The 22591-nt window shown below is 39.1% G+C and overlaps 1 protein-coding gene across 1 annotated transcript in view; it reads left to right on the forward strand.

Annotated features, from left to right (window-relative positions):
* tbc1d1 (TBC1 (tre-2/USP6, BUB2, cdc16) domain family, member 1) overlaps nucleotides 1–22591 on the forward strand; it is a 47367-nt gene that overhangs the window by 10715 nt on the left and 14061 nt on the right. The window contains exons 3-15 of the mRNA XM_085162681.1: nucleotides 5673–6269; nucleotides 8949–9038; nucleotides 9128–9232; nucleotides 10220–10352; nucleotides 10531–10622; nucleotides 11400–11507; nucleotides 11735–11857; nucleotides 12616–12758; nucleotides 13093–13350; nucleotides 14421–14537; nucleotides 14852–14965; nucleotides 15188–15321; nucleotides 21520–21705. Of these exons, the coding sequence (XP_085018807.1) occupies nucleotides 5673–6269; nucleotides 8949–9038; nucleotides 9128–9232; nucleotides 10220–10352; nucleotides 10531–10622; nucleotides 11400–11507; nucleotides 11735–11857; nucleotides 12616–12758; nucleotides 13093–13350; nucleotides 14421–14537; nucleotides 14852–14965; nucleotides 15188–15321; nucleotides 21520–21705 (2200 nt within the window). The remainder of the gene's footprint in view (nucleotides 1–5672; nucleotides 6270–8948; nucleotides 9039–9127; nucleotides 9233–10219; nucleotides 10353–10530; nucleotides 10623–11399; nucleotides 11508–11734; nucleotides 11858–12615; nucleotides 12759–13092; nucleotides 13351–14420; nucleotides 14538–14851; nucleotides 14966–15187; nucleotides 15322–21519; nucleotides 21706–22591) is intronic.

Consider the following 22591-nt stretch of genomic DNA (forward strand, 5'->3'; position numbering starts at 1 on the left):
ATGATATATAACAAGTATCTTTGAGTCTGAATAAGTAAAGGGACAAATACATTTTAAAAACAAATCATTTATTAATTGTGATGGATTGCTGCCGCAGTAACTAGGTTTGCAGTTGGTTGTAGTGTAATTTTGGGGTATTTTTTTCATTTCCCCTGCTGATTAAGTTATTTATTTGAGTGATTCAAGCAAAAATGTAGTTGAAAGAAATCTAGTACTGTGCGTAGGTCTTGATTCGGCTCTCATCTCTATATTTTACTTCCAAAGACTCAGACTTTATTGCAGTTTTTATAGTGGCCTTGACAAGTAGCTCTCCAGACTTTCTGAAGGTGTGTCAGTTTTTATTTGAACATTGGCTGCTTTTTCACTCATTTTCAGTCCGAATTATGTGCTGATCTCAGCGTGGTGTACAGTCTCTCTTTAAAAATTTGAGGAAAATGGATAAGGGCAGGACAAAAGAAGAAGCGGCAACGCTTACAAAACTATATACAGCAGATGAAGAGTATCTGAAAGTCATGTCATTGAGATATAGGAGAGCAGCAGAAACCTGGCACAGTCCCTGAGAGATGCATCAGTCTCATCAGAAATGGTCTCAGAGGAATGGAGGCTGTCAAGAAGGCATCCTTAAGGAAGAGACACAGGGAGAAAAGCCTGAGGTATGCCAGATGACTCAAAAGCTGGACTGAAAATCAGTAGGAACAAGTTTTCTGGCGTCATGAATATAAATTTGAACATTTGGTTTGAATTGTTGCCAGTGTGTACTGAGGTGGTCAGAAGAGATGTACAATAGTGAGTATCTGTTGCTATCTGTAAAACACCATGTAGGCTCTGTAATGGTTTGGGGTTGCATTTCAGCCAGCAGTATTGAGAATCTTTTAAAAATTAATCTTGAAATTAGTTATAGGATAAATTTGTCTTTTTTGTTTTGTTTGTTTGTTTTTTTTAAGCGGGGGATTCAACTGGATCCAGTACTTAACTTGTATCTGTATGCCATATATTCAAGGAGAAGAAATGCGGTTGATGGTATTTAGCTGCATTTAGATGCAACTGGAGAGCAAAAAAAAAAAAAAAAAAGCTGGAAACCTGGGAGTAAGAAGTAGCCAAGGATTGCAAGTCTGAACTAGGGCTGCCACGATTAGTCGACTAGTCACGATTAAGTCGACTATCAAAATCGTCGACGACTGATTTAATAGTCGACGCGTCGTTTGAAGTTTTGTAAGATCACAAAAGACGCAGGAATAAGTAGTAGGATTTAAGAGTGTAATAACGGACTGAAACAGAAGATGGCAGCACTGCATGTACAAGGATGCCAGCTGCCGTTAAACCCCGAAGAAGAAGAAGAAGTAGCTCTGTCCCAGAATTCATAGCGCGGCCCAGCTCAGTTTCCAACAATGGCGGCAGCTAGTTAGTTTTAATATTACTCTTATTATTCTTTCTGGGTCACAAAGTAAACATTTAACATATTTTCAGGCGAGAATGTAACTGTGTAAACCTCAAATATCTGCTCAGTTTATCAAAACACCACATATTTTTAAAAGCGCTCCTACGTTTTCGCGTTTTCGGAGATGTCTGTTACCCACTAGCACAATAGCTAGCCGGGGGCAAGGCTCACTAGAGCCCGTGAGAACACCGGACTCCCAGCAAATCGTTTTCAAACCCACCGCCGTCTTTCGCTACTCAGGTTAAACATATATAAGTCACTTAGATGACTTAAAAATGTTATTGTTTGGCTTTTTTTTTTTTAGTATTTTATTTGTTCCTGAGTAAATCGGTTAGGCTGAGATTAAAGTTCTAGTTTTTATACAGCTGAATAAACGTCACGCAGACAACTGATTATCAGAAGTGTGAGATGCTCGAGAATATACTCCGGTGTCCTGTTATATTTTAGATAGCAAGGAGTTTATTAAACTTCACCAAAACAATCTGCAAATTTCATTAAAATTTAATAAACTACTATCTTGTCCTTATTTTTAGTTAGAACATACCTTAAACACTTAAAGCTGTAAGCTAATGATAGTTATATAAGAGCAGATGCATGCTGGTGCAATAAGCTGTACGTTTTACATCCAATGGATGCACGATCTGATTAGTCGACTAATCGCAAAATTAATCGGTGACTAGTCGACTATCAAAATAATCGTTTGTGGCAGCCCTAGTCTGAACTCCTACCTTTGCTTGTGTTTGGTGGCAGGTTGGGGTGGGTACTGAGATAGTTTTGGATCTTGTCAGTAATTACATTTCATAATCATTCCCTACAAAAAGTTGTTGTGCACTTGTTTTTTTTAATTTAAACTCTCACCACTAACACCAAAATGTGTTGTGTACTCGTGTGCTGCAGACACAAATCCGAAAGCTTAAACTGTTGGTGTGTCACCCAGGAATGTATTTGGTAATCCTGTAAGCGCTGCAGTGTTGTGCACAACCTTTAAAAGTGAAGTCCCAAAACTGAACAGTACTTGTGAACATAAATGGTTATGTTCGAACCCTTCATACTGTTTTTATATCCTTGAAAAAAAGGAAAAGGCAACAAGTCAGAATACTTATTACAGATTTGGCTGACACACCTATCCAGAGCAGCTTCCAGGTAAGGACAGAGAGTTATGTGTTTGTTTTGCTAAAAGCGCGCACCTCATGCTGAGGCAAGACACGGCAGGACCTTGCTGGAAGTTTGTCTGTCAGACTGTAGCTGCTCAGGCATCTCTCATTAATGACATCACCAATGTGGCTCAACCGCTGCTTCTGCTTAGCTCATCTGCTTCCTCCTTTTTGTTCCTTGGTGTGGTACAATGATAGTGTGGTCCACAATAGGAGAAGGACGTATACTGTAGACAGCAAAAGGTTGTTTTCTGATTTGTATGGCGTTATCTTCTGTCCAGTGCTTGTTTGTAAATAGATTAAAACAAGGAAGTGAGACCAATTATCCGGAGAAAAGCCTCAGGCTGTTTGAATTGATCTCTCTGGTCATGCATAGCTTGTATAACTAGAGCCAAGCAATAAAGTAAGACATTAATCAAAGTGTGTGCAAGAAAATAAAATAAGCCTTGCAAGAATCACAAAATACATTAAGCTACCTGAGTGGCTTAATGAGTTGTTTTGCCTGGATAACAGAACGTTCTCGATGTGTGAGTAATCAGGAAAAGGCTTTAAATTAACAGCACAGAGTGTCCCTGTATAGGAAAATGGTCAAAGAGTGAGCTTTATGTAACAAAGCCAGTATTGAGGATACACCGATTGTGCGACTAGATCACACAGCATCCCAGCTTTGTTAGGCTTTCTTATATTTCTCTCTGTGTCACTTTTCCATCTTTATAATTGGCACACGCAACATGTCAGACTCTTCTAATGGTAATGGACCTTGTGTTAATGTGGAGAGTGTAGCTATAGAAAAGGGCTTTTGTGTGGGGAAAGAACCCAGTTACAGTTCATTTGTTCTCAACTGTCCCCTCTCAACCCTCAGAGCTCTAACCGGTCCAAACGGACACAGCTAGTGAGCTTAACTGAACTTGAGAGACAGATATTTCCCTTAAGAGGTAATCTAAGTCTAACACAGCTAAGAGGAGCCAGGGAAAGAGTGAGTATTAAACTGCAATTGCGAGGTTGCCAGAAATATGTCTTAGATGGACACTTTTGAGCTCTTTATTCTTGCTACTTATTTAAATATGCAACTTTTTTCTGAAATGTTCAGCACAACAAGGCCAAACAACAGATAACCTAAAACATTTTGCCTTAAATTGAAACATAATGTCTAAGTTATCATAACACCTAGGAGTGCTCTTCATTGCTCTGTTGTGTGAGCTTGTGAGTGTATAATATGTTTTGTAGCATTGGAGTTTTTGCTCCTTTTTTTTTCTTTGCCACCTTTTCTTTTCTGTCTCTGTTATCCTGTGTAGTTATATGGAGGAATAGCAAATGACTTTTTCCAGTAAAAATTTGGATTGAAATTGTACCTACCATAAGCTCTCAATACAGTGGTACAGTTTATAGGGCAAGAGAGGAAACTCGAGAAGATTCAGAAAGAAAAGAAATAGGTGAATCAAAAGGGGACAGGAGTACAAAGCCTGCTTTGAGGTCCCAATTTGGCATTTTTTTCACCACCAGAAGACAACACAAGGGCTGCTTTATTCAGGGGTCTCAAAATACTCTTCACACCATTTGGCAGGTTAGCTCATAGTGAGGTGTGGCATCTACATTGATGGATGGAAATTTGTTCTTTGGAGTACGCCTTATGTGTTTATTTTAGTTTATCCGCTGTTGCTACTGTAGGCAGCCACCTGTTTGTGGACGTGCAACCTGAATGCGTGAACAGTGGGACGACTCAGTGAAATCACCACTTTAGAAATAATAAGGGAAGTTTAAACTAAAACATTAAGTGTCACGTCGATGCAGTGGTTGGCACTGTCAGCTAATAGGCTGGCTGGCTGGCCTACTTTGGCTGCCTTCTACACTCCAAAGACATGAATGTTCAGTAAATTGGTTATTCTAAATTGGCCATAAATATGGATTATTTTCTATCTCTCTGTGTTAGCCCTGCGATAGGTCACCCCTGGTAATCTGTCCACGGTGTATCCCACCTGTTGTCCTGTAGGCAGGCTTCAGCTATATACAGCTGAGGTAGGATCCAGTCACTCTGTGACCCTGAATGAATTTATATGGATGAAGGGTTCAAAAAGTATTATTAGAAGACAAAATTGCTCTGGCAGTGGACTTGATGGTAGTGCTTGAACTCACACAAGAGTAAAGGTCTCAGTGATGAGTTATTCCCTGTGAAATGTTTACTGTTGCACCTCATGGGGTTTTATTAGTAGTGTTATAAATATTCTTTCAAAAGAAAACGACAAGTAAGTATGTCCGCACGCATTGCAGTCGAATAGTAGTAGCTATATCAAATGTCTGAGCTCAGCAGGATTCGTATCAGTGTAAGATCGGTGTAAAATACATTTTACTCAAACGTTCAAACATGTATGTGATGACTTTGGAGTCCACAAACAAAGGACCACACCAGGTCAAAGCATGTGAACAAATGAAATTTATTTTACACAAGTAGCCCCCCCCCAAAAAAAAAGCATTACTTAACATTAACTTTGAAGATCTGAAACTTAAACATAGTACTGAATTGCATTGTTTGCACATAGTCAACAGGCTATATTTTCCTAAAGACACGGGCAGTTTTGTTGTTCGATGAAATGTGAAGATTATTGTACTGCACTTTTATGGATACATTAAAAAAAGTAAAAGTATTTTTACAGTGTACAGGTTCAAATTTGTAATGTTGTTTTGGAAATACTTCTGTTTGAATGTCAGTCATTTGTGTTGCTGTAAACATATAAACATACAGTATAGCTGGCAATGTTGATGATTTTAAATAAATTCCCCACTTGGCTGGTTGGGATTGAAGAGAGATTAAATGCATGATTAAATGTTTACTTTTCGAAAGATTTGATTATTTATGGGCAGCCAAGCATAAAGTTAGCTGTGCATTTTCAGTTAGGCTTTTTTTCAAAGTTGTTTGTCTTTGCTTAGGCTCAAATGGATGTAATGTGACACTAAGAGCTCGGTTTTCTTCCTCAGTCTCTGTTGATGCAATTAGTCTAAAAATAGGTTTTCTAGCTAAATGCCTTACAATTACATAATGAGTCCTTACAGTATTTCTAATGATGTTCTCGTTATCTTTCCAGGTTCCTGAGATCATCAGTACATTGAGGCAGGCTGGCAAAAGCTCGGCACGCAACAATGACATCACCACCGTTTCCAACAAGGCTTCCACGGGTTCTGGAGGCAGCGATTCCTCTGAAACGTGGATTTCCTCTCTCTCTACTACAACCACCTCCATGGCACCCGCCGCTGCTGTGTCTCCGACAGCGTTTGCCAAAAAGTTCGAGGTATTATACTGCGGCCGTGTTAGTGTTGCTCACAAGAAAGCCCCTCCTGCCCTGATTGACGAGTGCATCGAGAAGTTCAGCCAGCTGCGTGGCTCAGGGACAGCTGATAAAGGGGCAAATGATGGGGGATTGGTGGGTGGGCTGAAGAGGGCATTAACCTTCCAATCCAATGGACTGGGGAGTGGCGCTGTTAGTAACGGTGCAGCAGAGAGCCCAACCACTGGGAAACGCCCAATTCTGTTCAAGCGAGACCCCAGCTTTCCCTGCCTACAGGCCCTGGATGAGAATGGTCTCTCACCAGAGATTTCTAACAGCAACACTACCGATCCTCAGACGCGGTCCGCTGATGTGCAGCCCACCAGCCTGAAGGAGAATAGGACCATGTTGTTTATGGTGGGTGAAAAGGCGTGCGTGCGCGCACACACACACACACACACACAAAATTGAAGGCGTGTTCTGAGTTCTCTTTGGGATGCTCCAAACATCTGTTTGTTCTCTATTAACGACTTGTAAGCATAATTTTTAGTATTATAATGCTACTTATATAAATATTGCATGACAATGCAATTAGAGGTCAACACGGTGGCGTAGTGGTTGTAATCCTTCCATCCTTCTTTTCCACTGAGATGCTGTTATTGATGACACACTCAAACAAGGTGCCACCATGTGACCACATCAGTAATTTGCAGCATTTGTTCCTGTAACTAGCGAGTGTATCTAGCAATACATGCTTGACTCATTTTGTTGAATTTGGGTCACACATCGCCAGCTGCTAGTATCTCCTCTTCAGCCTGGTTATACTTGATTGTGTGCTTTTTGCTTCAAGTGGTGGAACAAGTTTGTTTCCACCTGTAGCAGGAACAGATTTCTTGCATATTTTGCAAAGTATTGCTCTTTGTTCAAGATTGTTGAAGTAGTTCCCCTTTTTAGGTGCTAAACTGCCATTGAAGGCTTGCACACAAACCATTATATGACACTTTTATGTCAAGTAAAATTTTATAACGGTATTACCATGAATGATATGGCACAGTCCTAATAGTTGGCATGTTTTCCATGTGCTTGATGGGGCTTGCTTGGGTGCTTTTTGCCTTCCTTCCACAGTTCGAATGCATGCTTGTTGGGTTAACTAGTGATTCTCAATTCACTGTAGGTCTGAATGTGAGCATGAATAGTTGTCTGTCCCTCTGTGTCGGAGCTTTGATAGACTGCCGACGTATTCAGGGCGCTACCCTCTTATCACTATATGTTGACTGAAAGATGCATAGTGTTGATTGTGAGAACAATTAAGACATTTCTGGCTTTCTGAACAGATTTAAATACCTGACTACAGATTCAACGTTGAGTTAAAAAAAACAAAAACAAAACATGGTCACATTATCTTTGTTGAATTTATCACCCATAATGCATACCATTTTAAATTAATGTACCAAAATTGATTGAATCCACAGGAAGTTTGATTGTAAAACTTTTTCCAAAGAACATTCATACTCATAAGAATACAAAGTATGTTAGTAGTGCAATAAATTGCTGTTCGAGATTAAAAAATAAAGCCCCTTATCCACAGTTGCTCGAGGCCAAAAAGGCAGAGAAGAAAACAAATATATAGACAAAAATATAATGACTCAGCAATAACAAATGCTGACTGCTGCTCAAAATGAGTCTCCCTAATTGACTTTTTCATGACCTCAGTGGTCTCTTGCCAACAGGAATTTTCCTGTTTGTTTTACAGACAGGAAATAGTCACAGGTCAGTGTCCTGCTCTGCTCAGCAGATACAGACACATTATTAACACTAACTATACATCCTGTTACTGCCAGAGTAGCCTCATCCCAGTGCGATCATCGCCTCTCTCTTTTGCTTCAGTTATAGAGACACAGATCAAATATCTTCATTCCTCTCAAAAGGCTCTAATTCTGTTATTAATATTTGATACAGAAAGGCATATTGAAAGGGATGCTGCAGGGAGGGGAATAGCTGTGTTCAGAGAATTTCAAAACTGATAATGGTCGGGGTTGTGGTAGATGTAGATAAAGGCCGTTGTCTACATATAGGCTCGGGAAAAAATAACAAAAGGACTGTTACATAGGCAGACTGAAGTTTCCCAATAAAAACCTCTTTAAAAAAATTAAATGAAATGTCTGCTTTCACACTTTATGGCTGTTTCTGTGTTGTTTTATCAACCTTCGTGTATGATTAGCGATGGCGGGTTCAGTCTACATGGTATAAGCCTAATTATGGCCTGATTTGGATGACAGTTTGGGAATGAAAAAGGTCTTTGTGAACGACAGTCATTCATTTTATCTCATGTTTGTGTCATACTGGATGAAAAGAAGAAGAAAAAAGCGACTTTGGTTTCCTTTTCATTCATTTTCTTACTCCTTCCTAAAGAAGTCACATACACTGCAAAGTAAGGCAGTCATAATTTGTATTGTGTAGTTTGTTGTGTCGCTCTTATTCACAAAAAGAGACATAATTCTGTAACTCACTAATCAGATACATTAAATATAACACATATTAACATATGTGTTATATTTAATTCTATATGCATTCATATTTATTTGTTTTTCTGTGTTATCTTATTGTACTTCATGTTGTAAGTTTATATATATTTATTGTCAGGGCTGTATTGTTGTATAGTATGATGGTGTTATTTTTCTTATTTTGTTTTTGTCTGACCCACCAAGGACTACAGATGAATAGTAGGCTTTTGGCTAAGTCTGACATTTATATTGATATTGGTTCATAATTATTCACTACCCCTTTTAAATAATTTGCAACAGACAAAAAATGTTGTGTAGTATTTAATCCAGTAAGCAGAGTGATTTGCGGCCTCTAATAAAAGCCTGTGAAAACACAGGCATTCTGTGTTTCCTTCTGCGTTTAACTAAATGTAGGCCCTGGACACTAATTAAGGAAACACTGTATATAACTTCTGTTAAGTAGTTCTGTCAGTAAGATTTATAACTGTAGTCACTGCCACACCACAGTTGTCACACACTACAGAAAGAAAGCTAGTAAGGTCATAAACACACATGCATTAACTGTATTTTCTTTGTGTTTTTTGTGTTTTAGGTGGGCAGATCTCAGATCTTCTTGGTTAGTCCAGACACTAAGAAAGTTGCAATAGAGAAGAGCTTCAAAGAAATCTCTTTCTGCTCACAGGTATGATCGCTACAGTCCTACTACTATTCAAGCGTGACTATGATTATGATTTTATTTTTTTTTTAAACCCACTGTTTGTCTGTTTCCAGGGTATTCGTCATGTGGATCACTTCGGCTTCATTTGCAGGGAGACCGTGGAAGGGGGAAACTGCCACTTCGTGTGTTATGTCTTCCAGTGTACAGATGAATCACTGGTGAGACATGAAGTTGATAAGGATTCTTGCTTGTGTCCAGACACCGTTCATTCAATATTCCCATGTAACAGACTCCAAATAACTGAGTCACACTTAAGATTTTGGACACTAGCGCAGTGTCATTTTGTGTTATTATCGCCAGCTGTTGAGTTTTTACAACAGAGGTGGTGCAGCTACATTTTTTTTTCAATTTTGAATGTGTGCTGAAAAGGAGAATTTTACCCATTGATATTTTTTTTTTATATCAGTCCCTCCCTGTCAGTGTTTCGATTTGATCAGCCTACTTCATTTAAGAGCCAATAAGTTTGCCTTGGATTTAAAATGAAATGCCAGAAGGCAGGAGGGTGAAATTTCTTACAAATGTTTTCTTTTTTTCTGTCACTTCAGATTAAATATATCTGTAAATCATAGGACCTATGACTCAGTGCATCTGGGCTCCACTGACTCATAGTGTGCCAAGTACTCAATTTTGGTTTGGAAAAAAAAGCTACTGTATGATAGCTAGCTCTGCGCTGTGAGTATACTGTATTACTTGAAAGAATCAGACACTTGTTCTGTTAAACATCAGCTGCCAGAGTTCATTTTAACAGGTTGTAAAATGAACATTACATAATGTCTATTCCCATATGGAGTTGGAGTTTTGATTCCAGATGTGCAGTGGTTCTGCTTTCCTGTTTGCAGAGTTAGATTTCCCTTTAGTGTTGTTAAAGACCTTGTACACTCAAAGGGAGATGTTCTGGTGTTGGGGATAGAAAAGGAGCAAATCAGATGCTCTCTGGGGATTTGGCTATTAAAATTAAACAAACTGAACAAAACTGGTTTCACAAACCAAGAATTTAGGAGTTAACACTTATTATGAAGCATTTATTGCTCTTACAATAACAGTGTAGGGGGGAAAAGACATACATCCTAATATTTATTTGGTATTTGCCTAAAAATGCTGAAGCTTGTAGAGGGCAATAAATAATTTTATTTCACTCTTCTAAGGTGGACGAGATCATGCTGACTTTGAAGCAAGCGTTCTCTGTGGCCGCCCTGCAGCAAAATGCAAAGACTCAGAGCCAGCAGTGTGACAGCTGCCCGATGCAGCAGCTCCACAGGCTTTGTGAGAGCATAGAAGGTAAGAAGATGTCCTTAAAGCTATAAGTGGTGTCTCTATGTTGTAGATATCACACATAAATGTGTACAACTCTTTACATTTAGGCTTTTAGGACTGTCTAAGCTGCTGTATAACAAATCTCTAGTGAGACTAGGGTTGCTTGTAGTGTGTTTATATTCTGTATTTTCTTTATTTTCAGGTCTACACCCATCTAAAACTAAACTGGAGCTTCAAAAACATTTGGCCACTTTGGACAATGATGATCAAGCTTCAGTCTTTGAAAACACTATGGTAATGAGCCTGTTGTATCTGTGGACCTGAAGGGCGCGGTGTAAATTTTTACATTTCCCTTCAGGTGGTTGTAACATGAAAACTTCCTAGTAAGCAAGGTCATCGAAGTTCATCGTGGATAAATGAATGTGGATTCACAAGTTTTTTTGAGGGGGATTCACAGAGATACATTTTTCTTTCTTCACAGATAATAAAAAATTTTCTGCCACCTCATTTCTAAGTTTTGCCTTTACAATGTTTTTTTCTCTCTTCACCTTGCTTATCTTTTTGTTTTGTTTTCAGTAATGGGCTTGAGTACTTTTAATGGGGTCTGCTGATGGTATTTATTGGAAGGGCAGGCACCTTAAAAGGAAACTGCCAGAGTAATAATGCAGATACATTGTGCTGTGTGACTTAGCTAACATCTGCTGGTGGTGTAGTAAAACTGCAACCCAACAGAGCTAAGCATGTCTTTATTAGCTCACTGTACTGTAGGTGTTAACGTACCTCAATTTCACCATTTTTTGGGAACCTGGTGTAAAAATTATTTTCCAAATGTAAACTTCTGCAGATGAGTTCTCTGAAACTTACCAGCTTAAACAGACTTGTGATCAATTTTAGATTTTTCTTTTTTTTTCCAGTTGAAACGTTTCCATTTCTCATAAAATTATTATGAGAAATGAGAACAGAAAACAAAAAACACAATTTTTATATATTTCCATCATTTATATATAATAAGTATATATAATATATACAAAAACTCATCAAATATATTGATTAATCTGTCTGTTTGTCCAGAGGGCTCGTCCTAAGAGTGATCAGGAAGAGAATGAGTTGATAATGGCTTCTTTGAGGAATCTGTATGAAGAGAGACAGAAGACCCATCAGCACACAGAGAGCAAACAGGTACCTACTGGACACCCCTATGAAATACATGTGCACTTCTGTAGCAGAACACACTCTTAAGTCCTACATTTCCTCTCTATTGTCATTATTGCTATGAAAGACTGATCCTCTAAGGAAAGACAAAATTCGCTTTTTCTGACATACCGTCATTGCATGCCTCTGAGGATCTCCCTACCTCTCGCTCACTGTTGCTTTCTGTGTCTTTTCCTGTCTCCATGTATATGTAGATGTGTGAGGATGTCGCTCCACCTGTGGAGGCACAGCAGCAGAGTAGCAGCCGGCAGCGACTCGAGGAGTTCAAGAGCCGAGCCAAGCGCTCTCTCACTGAGTCCCTGGAGGGGATCTGGAAGGTAACAGTGCTGTTTCTGTTAAGAAGCAAATACAGTTGTTATAATTTCTCCATGTGTGTGCTTCCCATGTTTATGTGTAGGTGTTTAATAAGTGCAAAACAGTGGGTACCTAACAATTCCCACTCCCACACTCCCAAAGAGTGCTACACCGTTGTAGTCATTTAGCTTAGCTTTTCCACATGCAAGAAGTGCTGTTATTTTATATAAATTAAAATAAATCGTGGCTGTACATTGATATTAATTCATAGGTAGGTTTTTGATTTTCAGTTTCAGGCTTTGGATATTTTTTTTAATTAAATGAGGAGCTATAAACTATCAGACTAATTGCTTGCCATCCCTCTCACTTAGATAAAAAGCTCAGTAGAACACATGAAGATAAGATAAAAATAGCTTAGGACTTGGAGTGAAAACAAGCACAGCAAATATCTACTGACAAAGGGGCTCAGTTTACACATAACGTGTAGATAACGTGTAGTGAACAGTTCGGGGCTGAAATAAAGCTGAAAGTATAGATTATGCAAACCTGTATTAATATATTTTCATTATTTTATTCATTGTTTTTGCAGTGTAACAGAAAAAAAGCAGCCCATTAGGATGAGAGAGTTCATATTTATAATATTTATTTTTAGCAGTTTTTAGTCTTTACATATAGAGTAAAGCACTGGGAAATTGGTTGGGAAGGTTGTGTGTCTTGGTTTGTGATCTTTGCTCACAGGTAAAAACCATGTGTTTAACACACGTGTGTTTGTTAATGGCAGGGAAGCAGCAAGGCCAGAGCTCAAAGGGAGAACAGCGAGAGAAGTGAGAGCAGCTCATCTATTTGTACTGTCAACAGCAGCCAGGATCAGCCCTGTTCAGATGATCCTTTACCTGCTCATCAGCGATCAACCAGCCCTCTCAGGTAAACGCTCCTATATGCAAAGGCTACCTCATATCTCGGGTTACTCAGTGCTTTAAAGGTGAGAACTTGTTCAAGTCAATATGGGGTGCTGTTGGAAAGAAATTAACTTAAATGATTTTTAGCAAAAGTCTGCAATAAAACAAAGAGTGTAAAATGTAAGGGGGTCTGAATACTTTCTGTACCCACTGTATACTCACTGCTCAGCGGTACATTGGATTAAATTTAAACTCACATTAAGCTTTCTCTCACGATGTGGTGCATATCATAAACTTAGACTTGTGTAGAAATGATTGTGTTCATGAATTTTTATTCCTTTCCTTTTTATTATCTTCAGGTGCCACAACTCAACAGGAGACCTGAAGCACATTGACACTTCTCTGCCACTGTCACACTCTTCCTCCTCTTTATCCGGGGATGCTCAGCCACAGGGCTTCCGCCGCCGGGCCAGCACTTTCAGCCACCCTACCACCCCCTCAGCCGAATACTCACCGGAGCACATACTAATTCACCCACCACAGGACCACACTGCAGCTGCCAAGCACAAGCTTGTGCGACACTACTCCGTCAGCACGGACACTCCCCACCAGAGCAAGTGAGTGGAGCATGTGAGTGTCTCTGTGTGTGTGTTTACAGATAGACTAGTAGAATTTTTATTTGGATAGTATTTGTTAAATTTTACTTTGTGCTTTCATACAGTTGACTGTAATAATAAGGAAAATTAATGAATATTATAAGATATCAAAACATAATGGAACATATAAAAGAGAAATATAGTGCCACTTATTAATAACAGACAAATATAGTATGATTATTTGTGTCTTCAAGATGCGTACAATGTCTTGTGTGTAAAGGAACTCGCTGCTATGAGAAATTTAGAAAAGGATTGGTTTTAGTATTTTATTTAAGTTAGACATTTTTTATAGCTAAAAAAGTTGATAGTGATAGTATTTTTACCTTGTGGTCTAACACCCTGTATCAGCTTACCTCAGTTCCCAGAATAAGGGTTGCAAAGCCAGTTTGGAGGGTACGCATCGCTTTGTCACTTTGAGAAAAAGATAATGAAACTATGTGGTATTTGTCAAGTAGTAATGAAGCTGTGTGTGTGTGTTGTCGTTTAATACTGTGGTTCATTAAGTCTATGACAATGAGGAGCAAGCAGTATCATCTTTTTCCAAACGTGTTAAGAGGATTTTTGTCATGTTTGAGTTTTCAGTGAGCATATGTGTGTCAAAAGAAAGTGAAACTTGTACGTGGATTACTGCATCATTCCTCTCCCTGGATGTTGGCTTTACTTGCTCTCTATCTCAGCCTTCTGCAAACCTTTTTCTCTGTTTTTTTTTTTTTTTTTTTTAAATCTACATGTTTCTAACATTTTGCAGAGTTTGGTAAAAACATGTTCTAAATGATTGCTATCAAATGCAAATGGGTTGATCAAACTCATTTTACTCATATAGACCATATAGAGATAAAAACACAATATTCTGTAGTTTTATGCTTGACAAAAATCTTGTTTATATGATGCATATGCACATATAGTCACATGTTTTTCTCCTAACTCTATACCGGTTACTCTGAAACTCTCCTTCTGTTTAAATACATTTGTCATTGCACATTATATTCTTTACTTCCTCTCATTCTCCCTGCACTCGCACTGACTCTCAGACACGTCCCATGCAACTCTGCTCTTCCTCCTGCCCTTCCTTGTCCTTCGTCCCACTCTTCTCTCCTCCTTCATCCTCCTTCCTCACCTTCTTCTGGAGCCCGGCTCAGTAAAAGAAGGTGAGAATCTGTTTTTTAGTTTAACTAATGTTTTTCTTTGTGTTTTTAAATGCTCTCGTACTAACTTTTCATACCTTCCTGTAGTCTTGTGTTCTGTATTTTTCTGTAGTTCGCCATTCAGACAGAGACATGCTAAATTCATCCCTCATTTATAATCACCTGGCTGTTTTCAGCTTTTTCCACCTCAGCAGAAAATGTCATCATGCTTTTGGTGATATCGATGGAATTACATCTGCATGTCTCTGTTAGGATGCGATTCCACAATTGTTCTTTCATTTGTTTTTGCCTTCTGTTTATCGCCACCTCCATCTCAGTCCTCTGGGTGGTCTCCGTGCTCGTCTCCACTCCTCCTCATCTGTCCCTAATTTTCTGAAATTTCCATTTCTGGCCACTGTCCAAGAGAATGATTGTCCTGACCCAAAGAACAGGTACAAACACACTCGTACCAAAAGTCTGTAAATATCTGTTGGTAATAGCAAAGTCATAATCTGTTCTTCTGGTTTCATACAGTCTTTGAAGTGGTTTTGATATGTGTACATGCACGTGCATGCATACATGTATGTGTAAAAAGTAGGTTCTATCTATCTATTGACTGTTTATCAGGGCACATCTGTAACTACATCTCTGTATTTGGGTGTTTGTGCTGTCAGTGATGTAGTGGCGCTTTCCACACCAAGTGCAGCTGGTGGGGTCGGGGAAAGCCCTCAGCGCAGCCACCGCCACTCGTGGAGGCAGCAGATCTTCTTGCGGGTCGCTACACCTCAGAAAGGCACAGACTCCATCGGTAAGGGACACCCACACACACTTAAAACTTTTGAAATCATGGTTAAAGACATAATTCACTTCATGCTGGACCCGTCATTGTTCTTGAGACTGTAGATAACCCCAACATGCTGTGTTTTCATCATGCTCTAAAAAGCAATTCTTGTGTGAAATTAGTTGTATTCCTGTTTATCTTTGGTATATTAGTCTGTCTAATGGCTAATGTAAATTTTAACTTTGGATCCACTTCTAAGCTGAGAACAGAAAAGCTGACATCGGCTTGCAAAGCTGAAAGTGAAAACACACTCCATAAAGAGTGTGTGTACGTGTTTTGCTTTGCTAAAGCCCAGGTTTCTTAAGCATGACAAATTAGCATGAGGCTAACAAATGCGCTGATGGAGTAGAAAATTATGTGGGTGGTCAACTAACAGTATGCTGATTTATATAAACATGACACAGCCACTTCATGTAATGACCAATGCATTCTAGCAATTGTAAATTACCAGGCTGAAAATGAGCAGAACTGATGAGGGAGTGAGTAAAGTCTTTACAAAAGGTTTTTCTGCTGTAAATGAAATTGCTGGAGAGTGGTACAAGTGTGTGTTACTAGAGCAAGACTTTTAGCACACTAAAAGTCAAACTTTGTGTGTGTGCTCACTGCTGAGTAAAGATAAAGGACAAGTTTTGTGTAGAAATGACAAAACATATGACAAAAAAAAAAACAGGGTCAAAGCTTTGGCTTAACATTCTCTGTTCCCAGTTATGCACTCGCATTCTTAACCTCTCCACCTGCCATTTCAGATGCACAACATTCATAGGAGAAACTGTCACAGGAACATGAACATTTGTAGATAAATTGTCTCCTATTAAACCTAACTCAATTGAAGTACCTTGCGTACTGCATACCTTAGTAAATCACATGTTATTCATTTTAATACTCCTCTAAAGTTTTTGCAAGCAGAGTCTAAACAGGAAGCTCATATGCACATATGCAAAATTGAGACTGCGCTGCTTCAGTAAGCTGTTACTCAGTCGCGGTTTTAGATACGGGCGACACGGGCAGTTGCCCGGGGCGGCATCGTGGTGGGGGGCGGCATCACGGGCATCGGCGAAAAATAAATAAATGCTCGTACTCATGCTGCCCCGACGTCAGAAAGCGCATATTGGGAATGGCACAGGCACCGATCGGTTTTCTATCGCCCATTTGCTGGGAGTAAGGGCGCCCTTCGTTTGCGAGGTGCGCCTGCTGCTTGCGGCGCAGAGACCAGAGGGCGGGGCGGCGGGGGATTCTCTGACCGGCTGGAGCAGCGTCTAATAACCAACTCGCAATAAAACAAAATAAAAACAAACCAACAAACACGAAAACACCAGACATCCTGATACAGACTTATAATTTGCACCGATGTTTTTTCCAAATTCTATACACGAAAAGTGAGCGCGAGAGCCCTCGGTGCGCCTGCTCGCTGCTGAAGTCAAAGTAACCTTTATTGTCATCTCCGCTACATACAGTCCAGTTTATAGAGAGACGAGACGACGAGGCTCCAGTTACAGCAGTGCAAGGAAACAAACAATAAATATAAGAAGAGTAAGAAAATAAACATACACTTTAGGACTCGACGTAAAGGGATCAATAACAATTTAAAATTTACAGTTTGATGATTTAAAGTCTCACACACAACCCGTCGAAAGGGGAGGGGGCTGGCTGCTTCCAAATAGAGCACATTTCATTTATAATGTTGTAAATCCAAGCCCATTATGTATTCATGATTTGAATCCAGGGTTGTGTGAAATCTCAGAAATAAACCTTAGACAAAGTGATTCTGTGAACTAAGGTGTAGGCCTGTTAGGTTATGTTGTGCTGATCCTCGGGTTGGGGGATTTGTGTTCATACTGGAGTGCAACATTAAAACCAATGGAAGATGGACAAGAAAAGTTCAAAGCCATCAGTTTAGAAAAAAGAGAAAAGAAGAGGAGGAGAAACGAGCAAAAGATACAGGTAAGCAGATGTGTGATTGGATAATGGCAGGTCATCCTGAAACAATCAGAATCAGAATACTTTATTAATCCCTAAGGAAATGATGTGGGTTACAGTTGCTCTAAGAAGAAATGGTAAAAGTAGTAACAGTAACAGACTAAACTCCAAACAATACATTATGTTACAGATTTTAATATTAATTAGTCATTGTCAATTGTTGATTTGTCCTGTTCTCATTGTATGACGAATTATGATGGCTGTTTGGTAGCCGTTTGCATACTATGCATACTCTCTCTCTCTTCGTGTGTGTGTGTGTACAACAGTTTTATGTTAATGTACAATCCTTAATATGTTTTGTGTGTGTGTTTGTGTGTGTGTGTGGGGGGGGGGGGGCGCCAGAGGGAGTGTTCGCCCAGGGCGCCAAACAGGCTAGGACCGCCACTGCTGTTACTACACTGTTATTAAATCTGCTCCTGCGGTGCAGACACAAAGCATTTCCACTGTGTGTCACTCTTTCATTTAGTTTTATGCTAAGAACTCTCAGAAGAGTTGAAGGCAGAGATTCATAACTTAAACGTAACTCCCTATCTGTTTATCATAACAGTTTTAATTTCTCATCTCCTCCATTTTGGGGAAGCAGTATACTTTTTATTACTTCTTTATTATTAATATATTTTTTTTAATCTACAGAGGTCATGCATTAAACATATATTTATATTATATTTAGTTAATCACAGTTATATTTGTTGTTATGTAGGGCTGTAATGAATTGATTATACTAACAGTTGTTGGCAAAGCCCCAGACCTTTGATATCATCAGTAAATTGATCAGTAAACTGAGCAAATAGTACCCAGGAACCTCTTTCTTGATGTTGAAGTGATACTTTCTAAAATGTAAGGTGAATATATTCATGTGCCTTTTATTTGTTTTGTTTTTGTTTTTTTGTTTGTTTTTTTACAAATCCAGTATTGGCACTAGATCAGCGGTCCCCAACCTTTTTTGCGCCACAGACTGGTTTTTGTCTGACAATATTTTCAATGACCGGCCTTTAAGGTGTCGTGAACAAATACAACAAAATAAAACCGGTACCAAAAAAAGACGATTCATTCATAACACAAGGGAACAGACCCAGAAAACCGAGTCAACGATAAAAACGATTAAAAAAAAAAAAAAAAAAAACCCGCTAAAACCAATAAAAACTCTGAAAACCATAAATTTCACACCCAAGCCTCAACAGTACTAAATGACTCACGGACAGGTACCAGTCTGTGGACCGGGGATTGGGGACAGCTGCACTAGATGATTATTCTGGTGGAGTGTTAATTTTGTGTTACTGCAGTATAAATTCCTTCACTGTCTAATGCTGCTGGTTGATTATTTGAATGCTTGAAAATGAAGATTTACCTAAAAGCTTGAAAACCTTGAGCAAACAGAAGTAATTGTTGCCTGGGAAATGACAGCTCTTGTCAAATACCGTCAAGGTATGATGGTTACAAGTAGAAAACTGTATAACTTTGGGTAGTGAACAGTTGCTTTGACTTCAGATAACTTTGAAATATCAATCACAACATATGTTGACATAAAAATGCCTGTATTTCAGCTTGTGGACATGTCTTAATCATGCTAGTGCTTGCAAGTCTTTGGATTCTGTGTCATAATTATATGTACAGTGCACTCAGGACAGAAGAAGTGTTGACAGTTGAGATAGTTGAGCTTCTCACACTGTAATGCCAGTAAGCACCGAGCAGGAAAGAAGCATGATCCATGTGTGCTGATATAAAACCGTTTTCTCACACAGTGCATTTTATTTATAAAAAGAAGTGTTTTCTGTACTTTGTCAGTGTTTATTTTGTGTTATTGGAAGACTTGGACTAACAGGGTGTACACTGTTTCTTTCAGTAACATTATTATGTTTTTATGTCCACTGACTCCTTCATCAGCTAATTGCTAAATTGCTACTTTTCTAAAACTCATTGAGAATAACTAGTTTCACTAGTTTCCACTAACGGTGTCCTACACTCCCATGTTGTTTGGACATGTATGTGCAGCACATAATGTGTTGTTAACTAGAATGCCTGTTGGTTGTTTTGTCTAGACAAATTATTAAAATGTTAACTAAGAGGCCCTCAAGATCTAACCACTGGGGGGTGCCAAAGATCACATTTTCCCAATGTTACGCTTTGTGGCTTTAACGGCACATTACAGCTACAAAGATTTCCATACAGTTAAATAATACCTCCCTGGTGCAACTTCAGCAATATTTAAATCCTCACAAAGGTGGTATTCTTCTCAGGAGTAAGTAACATTATGTAGTTTTCCTATTATTATGTTGACTCATGCACACACCCAACTGGAGTCTGCTGGGTGGATATTGTATTTCATAAAATCAGAGACTGGTGAAGTCTGTCTTTCTGCATGAATTTGCCCTGTAATTGAAGCATGTTAAATGTTTCAGTTAATGAAATGTGCAGCCAAAGTTTACTTTGACGCTCAACTGCAAGCAAGTGAAGGGAAAAACGGCTTTTTTTTTTTTTTTAACAAGTCAATGTGATGGGCTTTGTGCTGGCTGAATCCAGTGCTAAACTTGTTGGGTGTGTATTTATGTGTGTGCGTAGATGCATGAGGTCATGGGTGTGGTGTGTGTGTGTTTTGCTGGAAGTGGCAGTGTGTCTCAAGGTCATGTTGACAGTCCACACATAGACAGCGCCAGAGGAAAGCGCCAGCCTTGTTGACCCACTTTGCATGGTGTGTGTGTGTGTGTGTGTGTGTGTGTGTGTGTGTGTGTGTGTGTGTGCGCGCACTGCAACCTGGTTCTGACCAGGTTGTTTGCACAGGGAGTGGATTGTGCCACTTTGTGCCAGAGTGTGTGTGTTAGTTTTTATGTTATTATGAGAAATATGCAGTACTATAGTGTTAGTTGGGGTAAGTAGGCGGATAATTAATGTCATCAAGTATTGCAGTTTGAAAGTTTGACATTTTTTCACCTAAAGACAAATTGTCACCAGTCTTCTGCTGAAACTGCAGCAGTTGTCTCTCTCTAGTAAAAAACATGAATCTGTTAAGAGAGTTGTGCGTGTGTGTGTGTTGTGTGTGTGTGTGTGTGTTTTTGTGTCTTTCTGTGTGTGTCAGCCATGAGTTTGCTTTGTCTTCACCTCTTTTATAACTGAAGAGCCATAAATTTGTGTGGTGACTCGGCTGGTTTCAGCATGTCTTAGAAACAGATGATCACTCCACAAATATAAGACTCATTTTACACAAAGCCCGTCATTGTGATGTGCGTGAGTGTTTTTTGTAGTATTGAATGGGTGACCTTTACATGTTTTTGTTTTTCCTCAGAAAAGTCTTTGACAAGATAAGCATCAGATTTACATGCCTAAGTTAGGCTAAGGTATGTGTGTGCGTGTGTATTTTAGTGATCAGGCTCAATCGTGATATTCCCGCGAACTGAAAGAGAAGTGCGATCTGGATAGTTGGTATGTCGTTCCTCTAAACAACACAGGGTATTTTGAGGTTTGGGATCCACCCTGTACTTTGAGGTGGAGTCACACAAACACTTTTTTTTTTTTTTTTGTACTGTTGTGTGTTGCACCCAACTGTGTCAAATATATCTATGTTTAGCATTTTCTTGTTGTTTTGCATGAGTGTCCGTGAGGTTCACCGAAAGAGAGAGAAAGAAGAGAGAGAGAGGGGTCTGGAAGGCTACTTGAATTTTTTAGAGACAATGATTTTGTTCCTTTTTATACCAACCCGTTTGAAAGTAAGAAGAAGTTGACACTCGCCTCTGTCAGGTATGAACAAAAGTTTTGTTCATACCTGTAAACAAAGTAAAGTGTTGAACAAATGTAAATGAAATGTAAATTTCTTGCTTATTGTCATTGCTGATGGTGAAAGAATCACAACACATCTAACACACAAACCCAGAACTGTGGGTCTGAATCTAATTGGAAGGCCCGCAGTTCTTAAACGGCGTGTTATCTCCTAGTCCAGATGAAAGAATGTGAATGTGCTGCTCATAAATGGTTTTATTAATAAGCTTCTAACTCCAGAAGATATTTGTGATTGTTTCATTTTAAATTGAAATGACTTGGTTTGAGTGTTTATTGCTTTTTTTGCTCAACAAAACTGTTTTAAAGATACATTTCTCAATCTAAATTAAGATCTTTTTTTTACATTTGCTACAGTAAACATCTTTTGCAACATAATCTAATGTAAACTAATATGATAATCTTTTAAATGTCTTTAAGATGGGTCTGATGCCTGTCAGGTTGTGGCCCAGATTGTGGGTGGAGGATCTGGGGACTCGGCAATGAGACCGGTGCCTGAAGAGAAGACGAAGAGAACCAAAGAGGAGCTGAGGGATCTCTGGAAGAAGGCCATCCTGCAGCAGATTCTCCTGCAGAGGATGGAGAGAGAGAACCAGAAGCTACAAGGTGAGCTGGATGGATAAATGGATTTTTTTTTTTTTTTTTTAAAAAACAGATACACACAATGAGCCCACACTGACTTTTGAGATTTATTCATATATACAAGTAACAACTCTTAAAAAATAACCCTAAACAGAGAAGTTAAAATAAACTTCTCTACAGTGAGACATATAATCAAACTTTGCCATCGCATTTCACAGTGTTGTGGTGTTCAGCCCGTAATCTACGCAGCAGCTACTCAAGCATCCTGTTGAGGTGGAGAAAAAACTTCAATGTTTGCCTGAATCTGAGATGTACACATCAAAACGAAATGCACACAAATTAGAAAAACTGGATGAGCCAAATGGTGCTTTATTGCTGTGAAAAAGTGTGTTTTATTAGCCCTTAACTCTAACATTTTGAGGTGTATTAAATATTACTGCAGCTCTGTCTGAATTCGCTCCGTCTACATGATAACATGCAGGTACTGTTTGTTTCACTTGGCTCATCGGTAGTCATTGACTACACGATGAGTTGGTTTCTCTGGAAACTAAAAAGTAGGACGAGTCTTTGTTTAAGACACTGGCAACACGCCTTTCCAAATGTATGCTCGTAAAGCTTTGCAAATTGAGTATACACCTACTTTTCTTTATTTAAAAACACAAACCACAAATGATCAAGTTATATAACACGTTATTGCGTGTGTGTGTGTGCACGCGCCCAAAAGTGCTTCCTGGTAGGCACATCTAAGGGTGTGCCAAGTGCACCACCTTTTTCCTGACCCAGTTGGCTCATATCTACACCCATCTAGCCATGTGTCATACCTCTGCCTCTATTTATGAACCATAAATTGACAAGCACATGGTGCTAAATTAACGAATGAAGGTCAATATTGATGTAAGAAAATACAGTT

The sequence above is a fragment of the Neolamprologus multifasciatus genome, chromosome 6, assembly GCF_963576455.1.
Source record: "Neolamprologus multifasciatus chromosome 6, fNeoMul1.2, whole genome shotgun sequence".
NCBI classification, from domain to species: Eukaryota; Metazoa; Chordata; class Actinopteri; order Cichliformes; family Cichlidae; genus Neolamprologus; species Neolamprologus multifasciatus.